This window comes from Caloenas nicobarica, chromosome 33, assembly GCF_036013445.1.
Source record: "Caloenas nicobarica isolate bCalNic1 chromosome 33, bCalNic1.hap1, whole genome shotgun sequence".
NCBI lineage: Eukaryota > Metazoa > Chordata > Aves > Columbiformes > Columbidae > Caloenas > Caloenas nicobarica.
The window spans coordinates 2,133,785-2,151,719 of record NC_088277.1 but is presented as its reverse complement, the minus strand read 5'-3'; the positions used below and the strand labels follow the sequence as shown (position 1 = coordinate 2,151,719).

The 17,935-nt window shown below is 46.5% G+C and overlaps 2 protein-coding genes across 3 annotated transcripts in view; one reads left to right on the top strand and one right to left on the bottom strand.

Annotated features, from left to right (window-relative positions):
- LOC136000417 (basic proline-rich protein-like) overlaps positions 1-8,914 on the bottom strand; it is a 14,675-nt gene extending 5,761 nt beyond the window's left edge. The window contains exons 1-4 of the mRNA XM_065654197.1: positions 8,828-8,914; positions 5,647-6,269; positions 5,514-5,595; positions 3,261-3,393 (exon numbers count right to left, since the gene is read on the bottom strand). Of these exons, the coding sequence (XP_065510269.1) occupies positions 3,261-3,393; positions 5,514-5,595; positions 5,647-6,269; positions 8,828-8,914 (925 nt within the window). The remainder of the gene's footprint in view (positions 1-3,260; positions 3,394-5,513; positions 5,596-5,646; positions 6,270-8,827) is intronic.
- The window catches only part of LIMA1 (LIM domain and actin binding 1), a 26,781-nt gene continuing 14,667 nt past the window's right edge, over positions 5,822-17,935 (top strand). For both annotated transcript variants that reach the window (XM_065654466.1, XM_065654465.1), the window contains exons 1-4: positions 5,822-5,905; positions 9,118-9,253; positions 11,774-11,819; positions 14,247-14,702. In XM_065654466.1, the coding sequence (XP_065510538.1) occupies positions 9,135-9,253; positions 11,774-11,819; positions 14,247-14,702 (621 nt within the window). In that variant the 5' untranslated portion in view covers positions 5,822-5,905; positions 9,118-9,134. The remainder of the gene's footprint in view (positions 5,906-9,117; positions 9,254-11,773; positions 11,820-14,246; positions 14,703-17,935) is intronic.

Below are 17,935 nucleotides of genomic sequence, written 5' to 3'. Positions count from 1 at the left end.
AGCAGTTCATCTCCCCAGCCCCGCACTTTGCTGCGAACGCCAACTCAGGAAGATACATTGACACAATCAACAAGGAAAAACTCATTAGTTGTTTGGCAAATATTGTTATCAATAATAAAAAAGGAGCACAGCGGAGCCACCTGTGGTTTTGCTCTCCTCCTCCATCTCTCATTCTTCTTCCCAAGAGCATTGAAAGTGTCTTGGTGAGAAAGAGCATCTAATGCCGAAAAGGTAGGGCTAGGACCCCAGACTTCAACCCCAGCTCTGGCGCTGGTTACTCAACAGCAATTTCAGATTCCTGTTCCTCACTTCGCCCATTGTAAAGTGGGGATGGTACTTCCTGAACTTCTAGAGTCACCTAATGAGTGCTAATCAGGAAGATGGAAACCCAAATCACCAGATTAGTGGTGACGAATTACTCACCGGTTCGAGGGCTGCTCAGTAGAGCCTCTCGGGTGGGAACCCAGGTTTACAGGCTCCAAAAGCCAGAGCTCCAACCGCCAGTGCCACGAGCTGCTAGGAAAGGGCTCTACGAGAACGATTTGGTTCTGGCGTTGTCCCAAAGGGAACATCCATCCTGCAGGAAATCTATTCATCCCTTCCATTTGTTGCCTTTGTGATAACCTGAAATGCGCACAAAAGGGAAGAAATCCATAACTGCGTTCAGCAGGTGGATCCAGTATCTCTCTCAGTCCCCAAGAGGGCTGAGTGAACTCTGTAATTCAAGAAAAAGAAGCAACTGTGAGTGTCTGAGAATGAAAGAGCTCACAGTGAGCAACTGCCTGGTTAAAGTTACCTGCAGACAAAGAGGGGTTTGCGACACAAGGGGGAGAGATGAAGCTTGTACCGCTAGAAAACAGCATTGCTGTGCTGGAGGTTGGGATTCCCTCATCAGGAACAGCAGCTTTTGCTTCATAAGCCTCCAACGCGTAGTGCTATAATAAAGCTCACGCCTGTGCCGAGACCTGAATTGTACAATATGGTCATTGACGAGCTTGGAAAAGAGGTAGACAATGAAATGTCAAAGTTTACTGAGGATATGAAATTATGCAGGGTACCCAAAGTGACTGGGAAGAGCCAGAGAAGGATCTCACAACACAAAGTACGTGGGCATTCAAACTGCCGGCAAAACAAAATGCTAACGAGTAGGAAGATGCAGGGGCAAAGCAAGCCTAACTCTAATTAGACAAGGATGGGGGTCAAAGTTAACTATTCCTGCTCAGGAAGGAGCTCAGGGAATCATTACGTGATACTCAGCTCTGCACTCACTGGTGGTTAGAAAACAAGAAATACTTTTTAAAAGGAAAACATGGAAAAACCCTGCAGTGAAAAACCTGTGCTGCTGTTGTAGGACACCAGCACGCGTTTTTTTATTGTGCCTCACTCACAGAGTTTAGGTTTTATTCTTCCTGGTGAAGGTGACACACGTGCTGTTGGAAGGAGCAATCGGACCTGTCTGAACAGAGCTCAGAAACGGCTCCAGGGCCTGGCAGGGGCACTTGGGCAGTAATTTAGGTTTAAGGGACACGTCGCCACATCTCATACGGATGTGTGATGCCTCCTTAGTGACGTTATGCCATGGTTGTTGTACTTTTATATTGCCTTGGCTTTACTGAAAAACAAAAGGGGAATGTAAGGATTGACAGAGCATGTTGGGAAATGGAAGGAAAATTCCAGTTTAATCACTGATTAAACAAACCAGTAGTGCTGTTGGGAGGGGTCACATGAAGTTCACTCGTTGGGTGGAGACCTCAAAAAAAGAAAAGAAAGAAAAGAGCCATTTGGGTGTCTGAGCGTTGTCCACAGCACATGGTGTTTCTCCAGCAGCTGCCGTACCCCATCTGCTCGTGCTGGGCCTCTTGTGTAGGAAGCTTGGCTGCCCCAACAATCAGAGAATCAGTCAGAGAACGCGGACTCCTCGGAAAGCACCACTATGCCAAAAGCAAGGAGCAGATGAAATATCAAAAAGAAAGGACTGAGAAGACAGAAGATATTTCTTTGAATTTTCCACTCTGGTATAAATCTACTAGGGGAGTTGCAATCTGTTGATCTAGGAGTAGCACTAGGAAAGAAGCCACCCCTTGAAAGAAACAAGCACCATAAATATGTTAATAATTATACCTGAGATTATTTCCCGGAACAGGCTGTTCATATCTTATTGACCTGTCACCCTTTATACCTGCAATTCACAACCACCTCTTACCAAACCACCAGAAAACACATTTAAAACCAGCGCTGAGCTCAGAGCTGTCAGCTGCCCCTCTGGAAAGCGACCAGGGCATCGTCACTGACCTGGCTCTGAAGCTGCCAGCTCAGGGTGCGAGAGCAGCCGCAAAAGCCAGGTGAACGTCGGCTGCTTTGGCCACGGACGCCGAGGTGAGGCCAAAGCCCTTGCTGCTGGGACAAATCCTCAGCTGCTCAAGAAGAATGTGATGGAGTTCCAGAGGGTGCAGAGCAAAGGAGCGATGAGCTGCCTTAATAAGGAGCAATCGGAAAGACTGGGACTCTTTGATTAAGAAAGTGGCTGAGGAGGATCTTATTGAGGTTTACAAAGTCAGGACAGCAGAAGCAAATGCAGACTTGATATTCACAGAATCCCGCTACAGAAGAACAGGGAGGCACACTTAGAAACGACAAGATTAGTTCAAACCAGAAGAAAGTATTTTTTGACACAAGTCTGGAACTTGGTGTCACAAAAAACTGTGGAGATAATACAAGTTTAAAGGGGACTAGGACAAGAGGAAATGGCCTCAAGTTGCACCAGGGGAGGTTGAGGTTGGATCTTGGGAACAATTTCTTCCCCAAAGGGCTGTCGGGCATTGGAACAGGCTGCCCAGGGCAGTGCTGGAGTCACCATCCCTGGAGGGGTTGGACAGATGGAGATGAGGTTCTCAGGGACATGGGGCACTGCCAGGGGTGGGGGAACGGTTGGACTCGATGATCTTGAGGGGCTTTTCCAACCTAAATGATTCTGTGATTCTACATAAATTCCCAAGCAACCGGTCCATAAACAGCTGCTGAAGGGGCACAGACACACCCTGTAACATCTCTACTACATTCAGGGTGCCGGAGAGGGAAACAGTACAGCACCAGCACCCCAGTTCACGTGCTTGCCCAAACAGCATCCCGTTGCCACCACCAGAGACAGGCTACGAGGCTAGAGGTGCCATGGGCCTGACCCATGAGGATGTTTTTAACATTCTAAATTAAATCCCCAAATCCTTACACACAATTAATTAAGGCAACGCGGTATTTCTCACTGTTACTCTCATCTGAGGCTCGGCCCATCCGTGCTGCGTTGTGCGAGGCCTCCTGGTGCAGCGTGGCCTTGTTCAGACACTGATCCCACGGGCAGATCCACACGAGCTCTCCCGAAACCAGCACAGCCAGACGCTGCAGGGGCAAAGAAGCACAGAAGCTTCATTTATCTTTAATGTACTGTTTATTTCTTTTTTTCGTTATCCTTGGTCACTGATTTTGATTAGCAACCTGTGAGCTTTTGTGATGTACATAAGTCATGAGATGCAGCGTTTTATCCTTGATACTTGGATAATTAAACTTACAGGCCCTACTGCAGTATATTTTGTATTCGCAACATTTCCAAATATTTACTCCATCATATATATGCAACACTTAAAATGATCACTTTTGTCTGATTTCAGCATATGGAAAAATAGTAAGAATAATTACGTTAACAGTAATTATGCCACAGGGAACTATTAGATGTAGTCTTACATATTTCATTTAATTCAATATAGAGTCATATATTTTGGAAAATATTTTCCAGCTTTTTAAAGATATCACCAATTAAAGTATGCTCCTCTTTTCTCTGAGTGAATAATGCCTTATGTTGGAAGTTACTGTCCACAGGTTGTAACCATATAAGCAAATGAAATATATTGCAGGTCAAAATATAAACTTATTCCATATAATGATCAAGTCACATTCAGAAAACTAGGATTTGGGAAAAATAGAGTGAGGATAGTTTTCCTTGGGGAGAAACTTACATTGAAGCAGCTGCTGAATGCTCACTTAGCAGTTTTAAACTTTTTGTAAGTATATATTCAGAGAGAAGGAGGATGATTTCTCATTTTGAAAGTCTATTGAAATAGTATTTTCTCTATAACCCTTAAATCACTGCAGCATTTCTGTGGATGAGGCTGCGCAGCGGTAGACCAGGAATGTCTTGCTAAAGCTGCCTAAACATCGGTGTCTGGTGTCATTTAGATGGCCCGTGGTGTTCCGGTCCAGTGCTGATGTCCCGGGCAGCTGAGGGGTCTGAAACAGCAGCAGGTACCTCTGCTCCGGCAAGAGAATCCAACTGGACTGTCCTGCTCACTAACCCAGATAAACACGCAATTTCCTGTACAAGTCACGCATTTAATAACAGCACATGTAAGTTTATCTGACATGCCCTAATAACAGCGTCCCATCTGCTCCACCTGGACATACCTCCCACACACGGGTTGCTCTGCTGTTTATTTAAGATACGACGCCTGTATTTACAAAGTTTATGTATTTTCTGGGCCATAATTCAGGCTTTTTACTGGAATGAGTGAATTTCACATGTCAGTGCTGAGACTGCCATAAAAGCAAGAGCAGTGTGTTCATTTTAACTGGTCACTTTAGCTGCTCCACAGCCCAGAACGGGCTGTGAATTCCACACAGCTCGAAGGAGACACAAACTGTGGGTCTGACAAAGGCCACGTTAAACTCTTGGCCTGATTAACAGCAGGAGGGAGACTGAGCTATAGCACCAATTACCTGCATTTTTTTTTAACTTGGTAAGTCAGTACTCTACATGTTATGAATAACGTAGAAATAAAATGAAACACCTAAAGCTGCTCCTGAAAGTCCATTGTTCAGATAAACATCTCGAGGAGCTGCAGTGCTGGCTGGAGAGCAAGCACTCATGTCATGCTAACGAAGATACACAAACTTTCCAGCATCTCAGGAATGCAGGTTATCTCGCTTGGCTGCTGAAAACCCTTTTTCTTGTTTCCAAACAAACCAAGTCTGCAGGGGATCCCAGCACAGGCAGAGGAGACTGAGGGCTGACTCATTCATGGGGATCAATATGGAAAGGGGGAGTGTCAGGAGGACGGAGCCAGGCTCTTCTGGGTGACAACCAGGGACAGGACAAGGGGCAGTGGGTGCAAACTGGAACACAGGAGATTCTGCTTAAATATGAGAAGAAACTTCTTCATGTGAGGGTGCCAGAGCCTGGCCCAGGCTGCCCAGGGAGGTTGTGGAGTCTCCTTCTCTGCAGACATTCCAACCCGCCTGGTTCCTGCGCAACCTCTACTGGGTGTTTCTGCTCCAGCGGAGGGGGTTGGACTGGATGAGCTTTCGAGGTCCCTTCCAACCCCTGACATTCTGCGATTCTGTGACTCCTTCCTCTCAGCACACAGCCCATTCTTACAACCCAGCAGCTCCAGACACCAGAAGGCCGCAGCGCCGGGCCGCTGCTGGCACTGGTGACGAGCCGCCGCCCTGAGGCCCTTCACCCCCACCTCAGCAACTCGGGAGGAGCCCGTGGGCCCCCAACCCATGCTCGTATGCTCAGGGCTGTACATACCAACTGCCAGGACACAGCTGCACGGACAGCAGCACGGAGCGGGGAGCGAGAAGGGCACAAACCCCCACCCTCCCGCAGCGGCCGCGGCCTCGAGCAGCCGCCCCCTCAGCACGGCCTCGAAAAGGGCGGGAAGCGGCCGCAGAGCCGCGCGGGGTGGGGGGGCTGTGCGCATGCGCGGGGGGAGAGCCTCCCCCCCACCCCGGCGAGGGGGCGTGTCCTGGGCCGGGGGCGGGGCTGGCGCGGGTGCCCAGCGCCACCGCCGGCGCGGAGGGGCAGTCACCGCCTCGGCCGCGACAGGTGTGCGGGACCCGCCTCCGGCCGCCGCAGGTGCGTGGGGAGGGCAGGGCCGGTCAACGGGGACGGGACGGGACGGGACGGGACGGGACGGGAGGGTCCTGTCAGTGCGGGGCAGCCCAGAGGGGACCTGCGCCGGGGGGTCCCGCCGGGCGCTGGGCCGCGGGCTGTGCCGGTGCCCGCAGCCCGTGACCCGCCGCAGAGGCAGCTCGGAGCCGGGCACCACCTCCCCAACCCCCGGCAGGGGGGCACCGGGGCTCTGCGGGCTGGCACGGGCTGGGGGGGCGAGGCGGGAGAGCCCCGTCCCGCCGCTGCTCGGTGCGGGGCCCGTCAGGTGTTTCTGGGCTCGCCGGTTCCGGCCGGTGCTCACGATGCCGGGGGGGATGCGGGGCCGCCCCTGGAATTGTCGGGAATTGTCACACGGTCCTGCAGACGCTTTAACCACCTGTAATAAATCACCCTGTGCCACTCTGGGGCAGGCGCTAATATAAAGTTTTTCTTTCAGGACCTGTGTAGATATGTGGGGTTTTATTCCACTGTTAAACTCTTAAAGTTACCAGATTTGGTGCGTTTCGTGGTTAAATCACAGCCCTGCCCTTCTCAACACCTCGCTCAGTTCTGGGTTCCCGTCCCCTCCTGCGGTGTGCAGGATGCTCAAGACCTCGTTTAAATCTTACTATGTACGATAAAGGACTATTTCCTGAAATGAATTGGAATAAATTATTCAGAAGGAGCAGCAAAAAAAGGACAGAGACGTTTGAATATGAAAGTATAAACGCAGGGGAAAGTGCTAAGGATGTGGAATGGTGCTAAAAATGTGAGAGCACGAGTTTCAGGGCATCTCAGTGTTCTGGTTTTTGTCTTTTCTAGTGACTATGATTCCAAATATGCTTCTTAACTTTCCATTTGAACATCTGAGCAGTAGCTGCTGCCTTTATAAAGAGATTTTTTGCCAAAACAGGCCTGATTGTCTTAATGTCCCTGTGGCTTTAGCGGAGAAAATGGTAGGGAAACGGAACAAAAACAATGGGGAGAAAACGCGTCCACAAAGAGCTGCAGTGGAATGTCTGGGCATCAAACCCGGCTTATTTTCTGAACAATAAAAATAGATTTTGTTTTCTTGGTGTTTTGCCGAAGCTGTCCTTCCGTGTAAGGTGCGTGTCAATGAACGACCTGTTATCTCTGCCAAGGGAATAATGAAACCCCGCGACTGTTCCCGGCAGAACGGGCTCTGTGTTGTCAAAGGCCATTTAAACTGCAGAGTGGGGCTCCAGGTGATCTCTTGTTGGCTCAAGATTAATCATAAAACAGAGTGTAAATGGTAGCATTATATGGCTGATTCAGATTTTCTTTTTAATGGGGACATATTCTTCAGAAGTAAATTCTTTCTGTAATCTCTATGTATTTCTGTGGCTTTATTAAATCCGTATGCTAAATGCTGCTGGGCATCCACACTAGGGACTGCACCCTGTAATCACAGAAATGCTCATTTATTTCCATATGCAACATGCTTTTTAAAAAGGGAGAAAATTGTGCGCTCCTCGTATATTCTAATGAGATCCTTTTTCTTTGCGGGTGATCGTTGTGCAGTTGGCACGGGCTGGTAACTATTTTGAGGCAGCCACATGGAGAGTTCACAGCTTCACAGACGAGGGGAACTTGGTGCTAAAGCCTGAATTTCAGAAAGTATCCGAGTTTCTCGTGCCCGTGGGAAGGGGCAGCAGATGCGTTTCAGGGACTGCCTGGAGCGGGAGATATGGGTCTGAAGCTGCAACTGGAACTGTAACGCTGATGAGGAGTTCCAGCGTGTTTCAACATTGCCACAAAAATCCAGCGTGACTTTTCTCGTTTGCCACGATAGTTCAACCTGTACATCTAAAAGCACCATCTAAATCGCTATCTCAAAAGAACGTGTGCTGGCACGGTGTGTCGTTCTCTCCATGACATCAGGTGAATTACGGAATGGTGGAGAAAGTCTCATCCTCCTGCCGTACCCCCAGGACAGCGACGTTGCTGTGTGCTCGTGTTGTCTGCAGCGCCAGGGAGCAGCTCGTGGAGGCTCCTCTGGCTCCAGCACCAGCTGGGCTCTTCTCAGCCCAGTGCTGGGAATAGCGCTTGCCGCAGCCCAATTCTTGCCGCAGCCAAATTCTTGCCGCAGCTCAGTTCTTGCCACAGCCACATTCTTCTGGGCTGAGGCGTTACAGAATCCGGAGTCTTTGTCATTTCTGAGCAGTCGCATTCCAGAAATGTGGGGTTTTTCCTACGTTTGATTGACTGTTCATATCAAGTTGTCTTAAGGTGCTTCCATTTACAGTGTGACCTATACTCAGACTTCCAGGGTCTCATGGTGCAAATCAGTTAAAGAAACTGATGGAAAATGCGCGAAAGAGCTCAGCCTGCCTGATGTTGGCATTGCAGGATCGTCAGTGCACTTGCTGCAGGCATTGTGTGACAGGGATAAAAGAAAGAGGAAAAAAGGAAAGGCGTTGCCCCACAAGCTTTATTTTTGTCTTATCAGTGAACTCCTTAAATTAATCTCCCCTCCTTTCCTTCTCCACAAAACTAAGTATGTAAAAAAAAAAAAAAAAAAAAATCTGATATAGTCTTGCTGGCTTCTGTGGTGAAAAGCTGTACAAAATCTCTTCCCATTTATAGCAGGGCAGGGTAGTTAAGACTATTCCTTTAGGTAACTGATAGCGATTGCAACACGAGGTTTACAGCTGCCTCCCTGAACACAAGACCCGTTTCAGCTCCCAGAGGAAACGGCTGCTGTGTTAAGAATGAACAGCACAAGAGTGAATGAAAAATGTTTGCATAGGAATTACATCCTCTTAGGTTTCATAACTCGAGCCTTCTTACATAAATGCCAGCACATTTGATTTAGAAAGCAGAACAAGAGAGGGCATATTAGGGCTTCCTGGAGCCCGGGTGTGCGTAGGAAACACAGAGCTTCACGTTCGCGTCCTCCTCAATCACAGCGTGTCTCACTCCTGCCTTGCGACTTCTCTCTCTTTGGGGCTGGTGTTTTATCAACGGCACCATCTCAATGGCATGTGCAGAGGAAATGATAATTTTAATCTGATGCTTTTTTTTTTTCTAAGTCGGTTGATGGACAAGATCCCGAATGATCAGGGCTCTAGTACGCTGGGAGCACCTGGGTGGTGACCGAGTATCGAACACTTTGTGATTCTACTTGTCTGCTCACATAATTCATATTACTGACCCTTTACTTCCTTCTTGAATAGGTATTGGTGGTGATAAGATGGAGCCGTCCCCATTTAATAGAAGACAGTGGACTTCACAGTCTTTGAAAATCACTGCGAAAGAGCTTTCTCTAGTCAACAGGAACAAGTCGTCAGCCCTGGTGGAGCGGTTCTCCAAGTAAGTGCTGGAGGCTGCTGAGCACCAGCTGCACTGAGGTTCACAGCCGGTACCTTCAACAATGCCACCGACACTTGCTTTGCTTCTTAAAACACAGCTCTGTTGGCATTTGAGTTTCTGGTTTAATATGTGCTGGGCAAATTCTAGTTGCTGACATTATATAGATCCAGCATTCTGAATGATCGTATCTTTTTTTTTTTTCTGCTGTCAGAAAATAGAATGTTTTCTGTCAAACTACAAATTGCAGTTGTTTTTGAGGGCAGAGCAGTGCAATGTAGGAGGCTATTGCCATTTCATCAGAAATGGTCTTTAACTGCTTCCGCAGGAATTACACAGGTTTCTCTGTTAACACGGCATTTCCCGCCTGGTGCTATACAAAGTAGCAGTAACGCTTTATCAGTTAATTTGAGACCAGTTAGAAATGGTATTTCTGTCAGCTGCGGGTGATGGATGCCACCCTCTGGTTCACAGGACCTGTGCTCTTCACGTTTGTGCCCTTCCAGATGTCTCACGAAACTTGTGTAGAGAAGGAACGTTGCCTTTCCCGTTCCTCTGAGGGATGGATGATGGGTTACAGGCAAATCATAAAGTAATATTTTATACACTGAGAAAGCAGAGTGGCAGTAGCCCAAACATGTTTTCTGGAAAAGCTTTTATTACCTTAAATATCTTGAGTCCAGCTTGGATTTTCAATAGGATTTGGGCAACCAGGTGTCCCAGGTTATTGCATTAATAGCGTAGTAAGGTTTTGGAGTATTGAAATCTTGAGTGTGGGAGAAACTTTATGAAGTCTATAGGGGAAAGACAATTGCAATCTGGACTCTTTAAGTTACTCTTAAAGTACTGTGTCCAAGGGAGAAGCTGCTTGCTTTGACCACTCTTGTTAAGGTAATTTATTCACTCATTGAAGCTTGATTACAGAACCTGGTCATCTTGCTAAATGTTGATAATCCTTTGAAAAGGGCTTACTGGAAATAATCCAAACTGCTATTCCTTAATCAAGTGGGGTCCCGCTACATAAGCAGCATCAGTTCCTTGGAAAAATACAGTCCTGCTTACGGGCTTTGCCAACACTGACACTCGCAGTAAGGAGCAGAATTTTTCTAAATTGCCATTACCCAAATATTTGTATGTGAGGACATTTTTTTCATTCCAGATAGTGTTTAGATGGTCAGTTTTGTCAGGGCAGAGCACAGACTTCACCAGAGTGACTCACCGAGCCGGGGCTGACTGGGACTTGTCCACCCTCGGTTGTTTTCAGTGCGGTACTTGACTCTCATCCTCGTTTCTCTCTTGCTTCTTCCAGTATTGATCTCTCTTCCTCCATAAAGTCCATCTCTCAGCATGTCACATGCAAATTTTGGAACCTTTATAGCACAGAGATATAGGTTAATATGTTTGTATTGATTAAAGAGGGCCAGCTACACTCTGTTAGCTTTCAGTCTGTACAGTAAATGCAAGTTGTAGAGCAGAAATAAGTAAGGGTGCAATTTGTCTACTCTCTAGCGTGACAAGAGGAGAAATCTACGTAGGAGCACACCATTCACAGCAGGGAAAAATGAATTGTTATAAAGAAAAAATGAGTAATAGAGCAGGCATCTGCATGTAAGGATTTTTTTCTTAGAAGGAACTGAGTGATATGCATTAGTTATTGGCTTGATACCAGCAATTATTTAAAGTCTGAAGCTGATGACTATTATGATATTAGTGCCTCATTTACTGCCCGTAATATATTCACAGTTGTATCAAAAGCAGAATTCCACAGATAAGAAAGACACAACCATCACTTTCCCAAGCGAACGTTGGGTGATCTTCTCTTTGAAAAGCAGCGCTCTGCTTACAAATGGCAAAATTTGTCCCATCCGACCAATTTGTGCCTTTGACGAGCGCAGTGCGATCACCTTGCGCAGTGCAGTGATTAGCGGGGCCGTGTGCTGGCCTGGCGTGGGGTGCAGATTGCTGGGAGTTTTCTAGAGCTTCTTAAAGGACTTTGATTCATGATCCAGGGTGGCTTATCTGCGCAGGGCTGTGATTACTGCTGGGACAGTTCAGCTGCTCGGGAAGCAACTGCTGAATCGGTACCGTTTACAACCCAGCGTAGTAAAATAAACTGGCACTTATGTAGATTTTCTGCGTATGCCAAGCTGTAATTTGTTACGGTTCAGCAGCTGCTGTATAAATAGCTAAGTTATTCCTGCAAGGGGGCACAGCAGACAGCTGGGTGGCGGAAACAATACAGCTATTCCAAGGTAAACTGTCTGTATTGGAGAATTACAGCGCTTAGGTAATGAAAAATATTAATGTACGCTATTATTGTAAACTGCGTGACTTGAAATGTATCTGTGACTTTGCATTGTTCTGGTGTTATTTGCTACTATTTTTCCAGCCTCTGCTTTTATTTGATAGGTCTGGGAAGTGCACAGAATCCTTGGGGGGGAAAAGTCTTAGCTGTCTTCAAGAGCATTCAGTATTCTGGCTAAAAACTGGTTTTTTCCTTTCTCTCTTTTCTCTATCTCGAAGGTATCAGAAAGCAGCTGAAGAAGCCACTGCTGAGAAAAAGAGAAGTGTGAGTATTTGTTTCCCAGGCAATAAGCAACAGCTTGCAAGCAGAACAGATCAGCTATATGCAATGTTGCTGTGATGGTTGATTTTTGTGAATATCAAAGTTGCTGCCATGTATCCTACAGCAAACTTGGCTTAGACGTAGTGTTTGCTTTTGACTCACTCCTCCTGCCCTTTCCCGGTGTGAATGAAAGGGAGGAAAACCAAGTGCCTTGCCCACAGCAATGTGTTGAATCACCAGCTCGCTCCTGAGCTGAAGGCACAAGGAGTCAACCACACACTTGAATATCCACCTCTTTGTTCTTAGCTGCAGGCGGTTGTGTGGTACCTCTGCCTTTCTTAACTAAATGGAAAAGCCTGCTTAAGCGAAGCTGCCAGCCTCTCTGAAATCTAACGCGTATCTTTGATAGCTGTAGAATCCATTAAGGGGGATGTTTTCTGAAGGGCTTACAGGGTTCCAGATGCCCCTGGATGGGGGAGAGACACCGTGTTTGGGTTGCACATCGTTTCTGGATGGTACGGCCACCGTGTTTGGGTGGTACATCATTTCTGGATGGTACAGCCATCGTTTCTAGATGGTACAGCCACCATTTTTGGATGGTACCTTCGTCATTTCTAGATGGTACAGCGTCACATTCCCGCACTGCACTCCCTGGTCTGGGTCAGGGGACCCTGCCTGAAACACCAGACACTACGTTTGCAGGTCTTTGTGTAAGCAGGTCCTCTGATTAGTTTTTATTTAAAAAGACCACCAATATTTTCAGGATATCTAGAGTAGCCTTTGTCAGACCATGCTGCCTTGATCTCTTTAATGTTTAGGGAGTCATTCTTTTCCTGTTTGGGATAAAATCAGCATTCTAAAAATTACTCTCCAGTCTTACAATTTCTTCATGGCTTTTGTGATCAGGGAACAGGCAAATCTCAAGCAAGAATTGCTGGTGTTGTGAAGTATCCGGGACCCCATAGGTGTCACATCCAGAGGTGTTTCTGTGGAAACCCTCTGCACAATTTTCAGTACTTCTGTTACATTACAACATTTGCCTTCTAACTTTAGTACTTTCTTTTAACTGTAGTCAGCAAGCCGATCTTTTTTTGAAGTCTAGGTGGATTCAAGTTAATTTGCAAAGCAGTGTTCAAAATGTGACCAGAAGAGTAATAGGGTGAGAGACTTAAATCCTAATATAGCTGCTAATCCCGTTTAATTCCTGTAAGCCTTGCAGACCTGCTCCACTTGCAGCAGGTTTGATACGTAGTGGTCTCCATAAGGGAGAGAACAGCAGCACAGTGGTGGCTGGTGTGAGATTTGAATGAATCAAACACGGGCTGCCCTGTTACTCTGGGGAGAGGTAATTACTTGTAAGCAAAACGAGCCTGAAAAGTGCTTGAATACGAGGCGAAATACTGCTCCATGTATTACCGTTTAACCCAGTGGTAAGGCAGCGCCTGTGTGCACATCTCCTGCCGAAAAATTTCAATGTGTTGAGTGAAATAGAAGAAAAAATCCAGCAGATGATCTGGTAGTTATAAATGGGACTAAAAATACATTTGTTGTCAGTGCTTAGCTTGAGCCTTACGCTGCATGCTATGAAATACTGAAGACAGATCTCTTGTAACTCAAACGCTACTGTTAACTGACAGTAAAAATACACAACTCCAGCAAAGCAGGGGTTTCTGAAAGCTCATCTGTAGCTTTTTGGAAGGCCTGCTAATTGTTGTCTCCTGAAGCAGCTGGAAGACATTGCAGCATTTGGCGCCCCACCCAGCCCTGCTCTGGCTGCTTGTGCTGCTGGCTGGAGACCCTCGCTGTGGACTCCGGTCCCCTCTCCCCCATGTGTAGATTCTGGTCCCCTTCTCCAAATGTGGATTCTGGTCCCCTTCTCCACATGTGGAGTCTGGTCCCTTCTCCCCCATGTGTGGATTCTGGTCCCCTTCTCCATGTGTGGATTCTGGTCCCCTTCTCCCCCATGTGTGGATTCTGGTCCCCTTCTCCCCCATGTGTGGATTCTGGTCCCCTTCTCCATGTGTGGATTCTGGTCCCCTCTCCCCCATGTGTGAACTCTGGTCTGCTCTCCCCCATATCTGGATTCTGGTTCCCTCCTCCATGTGTGGATTCTGGTCCCCTCTCCCCCATGTGTGGATTCAGGCCTTTTGTGTGGCATTTAACTCATTAGAGCTGGACTCCCTTTTTCCTTATAAGGCCATCCTGTTTGCTCACTTCCTGCTTTAGCTCCTGATTTTTCTCTTCTCCCCCCTCCTTCCTTTCCTATCCTGGATGCTTTCTCCATGTGGCACAGTTGTAACTATTCACAGCTGTCTGAAAAAGCAGAGCGCTGCGATCAGTGCTGAGCCTTGAACTTCCTTTCGCGTAGAAAGGAAGTGCTTTAATGCTTCATCAGGCACATAACTGGAATTAACTTCTTGTGCTTTGCAGAGCGCAGAAAATCTTCCCCCTCATTTAAAAAGGGGGAATCTGAGCGTACTAAAGAAGAAGTGGGAGAATCCAGCGCTGGGAGCTGAGTCTCGGAAGGAAACGCAGCGAAGCAGCTGTGCTGAGGTTCGGCACAAGGTCGGCAGCCCCGGAGCAGCGGGGAGCAGCCCCACGTCTCCCCTGGGGACGGAGCAAAACCCCGGGGCTGGTGCCATCGCGGCCACCCGGGCCCCTTCGGGCATCCCTGGCCAGCTGCCCTGTCCTGCTGGGGACAGCACAACGTCAAGAAGCCACTCGGCGGAGAGCGGTCAAATGGAAAACTGTCTGCGAGAGCCCAGGGAAGTGGAAAAGCCCGAAGGCAGCGAAAGCGCGGACTCTTCGGGGAAGATAGAGAAATACAGCGTCCCGCTGAACAAGCTCAAGATGATGTTTGAGAAGGGGGAAGCAGCTCAGAGCAAGGTAAGGGTCTGTCCCTTCGGATCTTAAGAGAAGCTAAAACTGCGCTGCCCCTCGGGCACCAAGAAAAGTCTGTGGAGGGAGTGGCTCCCAACTATTGACTCTGCAAGTAGTTGTAGTCATTGTTTTAGTTGAAACATAATGAAGCTGGTGTTAATAACTTATTTGAGCTACACAAATATGTGCAGAGTGCTTGGGGTTGTGCTATTTTTGATTGCTCAGTGGAGATTTAAAGTTAATTTGCTTGTGAAAGGGCTAGAAGATAAAAGAGAAAAATAAGTACGGAATATTTTCTTTTTTAAGTTGGGGTGGTTTCTATATTTTCTTCTGAAGATTAAGATGAGTTGTGTAAACATGAATTGTGTAAAAATATATATATATATGTGTATATATTTTTATATATATAAAAGAAAACGTAACTGAAGTGAGCTCAGCAGTCCCGGGTGGGTGCAGTTGAGATGGAAGCGCTGCCAGAGTTAAGAGGGTTTTTTATATATGTATCAGTATGTGAGTCACACAATATGCACATAGATATGTACTGTGAAATACTCCCATGTTTTCCTCGCTGGTCTCTCATCTTCCTATCTTAACAAATGTTTCTTATCGGGGGAAAAAAAAAAAAAGTCCTCGCGGGGAAAAAAATAAGCAGAGATAGCCAGACAAGCTCCTGCCTTCACTAGTTTTGACTTGCAAATGCACAGGGCTTGCATTTTCCTACAACTGCTCATGAAATCTGATCCTGCATGTGGACTGCAGACTGTGTCCCCGGGGAGAATTGCTTAACTAGAAAATGAGTTGCATATGCTGGTGACTTGCAACATAGTCCTGGGGCCTTGATGCTGGTGGATTTTCCAGTTTTCTCATAGTTTCCTATAGTTCTGGCTTTGTTTTACTGTGAGTGGTTTTCTTGCAGCATTGAGTAAAACGACCACATTTTTGTACAGAAGTTGTTTTAACTACAGGCTTCAAATGAGCACTTCTATGATAAAAAGTGAGTTCTGGGTCTGCATGTAGTGATTTCACAAGGCAGATTTTTGTGGGTTTTGTCGCACTATTGCGATCTCCCGATAGCGCTGCTCTCACCTCCTGCTGCAGGATCCATCGGGCAGGATTCCACAGGAAAGAACCGTTCTGCAGATGGGCTCCAAGTGACTTTATCTTCACCTGGGGAATAAATTGGAGAGGGTGTCTTTGTAGTTAGAAAGCGCTATGGTAAGATTTGTGGTTCTGGGAATTTATCTGTGGGTGGTGTCACGCAGTCATGTACCATGAAAATAGTTTGGAGCTATGGAGACACAGGGTTTTCTTCACTAAGGTAGGAAGCAGCTACAGCAATGGTGTCAGTTTGGGTAACTGCAAGTTGCCTCTTCCATTTATGCTTTTTCTGAACTCTGTCCATTGATAAACCCCTGGTTTAAGCACAAGGAAGATGTCATAGAGTCACTTAGGTTGGAAAAGACCTTTAAGATCATTGAGTCCAACTGTAAATTTAGCTGAGAGACAGCCGTTTTCCTTGGTATTTTCTTATGTCTTAACGCAGAAGTGCTGTCAGAGCTTTGCTGACAAAACATCTGTATAAACGAAGTAGCTGTAACTTTCATGGCAGTAAAGACAAAATGACTTTTCTGGTTGCTGGGCAAGGCTGTGACAAGAATGCAGATTAAAGCCTGGATTTCTTGACTCAATCACCCACTCTAAAGAAACCTATTTTCAGGGTTAAGAGCAAAACCTCCTGGTTTATTCATTTAGTCCTTCACATCTTGCTCCGTCTTCTGCAATTGAGACACAAGGCAGATCTTAATTTATTGCATCTTCCTGGAAAAAAATGCACTAACCATGTTAGAGGCAGGAATGTCAGTCTAGATCGGTTCAGCGCTAAGCTAAGACTGAACATCAGGTCTTTTATCAGTTTCAAAGAATTCTTCCTGTAAATGATAGTGACAGTGAACTCAAGGAAGATCAGAAGAAAGAGCAAGCAGATCTAAAATACTTCTTAAAAACTTGCCTCCAGGTTGGTTTCTGGTTTTCCTTTAAGGTAAAAACTTATTGTCTCGCGTAGCCAACCTGGTGCGCAAGGTCACATTTGACACAGTTAGTATTTAATGAAATAGGTGTAGCTTTTATTTGGTCTCTTGCCCAATGACTCTTTGCGCCGCAGGCGAAACGCTGTGAACGCTGTTTGTGGTACCTCTGCACCCACCTCTTTTGTCTTAGAACCTCGGGGCTTTCCAGACACGAGGAGTATTTTATCTCGTTTGCAGGCAGCAGAAGCTGTGACGTGGGAGTTGTGGCTGTAAACTGAGGGGTAAATGAATAAGATTGGGAGTCAGGGATCCCTCCACATGAAGGTGTCACTATAATCACCCTAATTACTCGCAGTGTTGATTGTAATGAAAGTGCCTCATCTTCCCTTTGTTAAACTTCTCTTGTCTATTACTCTGCTTTTCCCCCCACAATATAAAACTGTTGATATAAAATCTACGCAACGTTGACTTCATATTTGTGGGTTTTAGTACCAAGACTTGTACAGAAATATCTCTGAACTCTCACTAAAGCTTTTGTATTTTGGCGTGTTGGATTTTCACTGGTTGTGTTACGCAGCTTACCTCCGGGTGGCTGCTGGTAAAAATACGGAGGTTTTTGGTTGCTTGGAAGAAAACGTTGGTTTTGTGCATGTATCTGGATGAGCTGCTGGACCCTGCTCCAGGATTCCTGTTGGTGGACGCTGAGCAAACACGTGGCATAATTGTATTGACAACACACCGGCCCCTCGCCAACTCTTATTTAGAGGTTGAATTTGTTTAATAATTAATTTCAGCGATAATTCTTTGTCTTCTCAACATGAGGGCAGCTCAGCATGATGTTACTGGAGAAAGACTACATTGAAAAGAAATTGAAATGAGATTCTGAAACAAAGGTGAATGAGAAGCAGCAACCCAAACAGATTTCCGATCCTGATTTCTGTCTTTTTCTCTTGAAAAGTGCTGATGGTTTCTTTCAGTGAGGCTGGAATTCCAGATGCTGGATCTAAATTACGTGAATTAAGACCTTTGTTCCCTAGTAGTGAAAATGTCCTTACGCACTCTGCTGCCAGTTAAACTGCCCCTGGATCTAGATTCCAAGCTTGGTTTTTCATGTGTAGCTTTGTTACTCCTGCTGTGTGCAAGAAAATGTGTGTGTGGTGATGTATTATTGAAAAAAACAAAACACAACACCCCACCCCCCCCAAAAAAAAA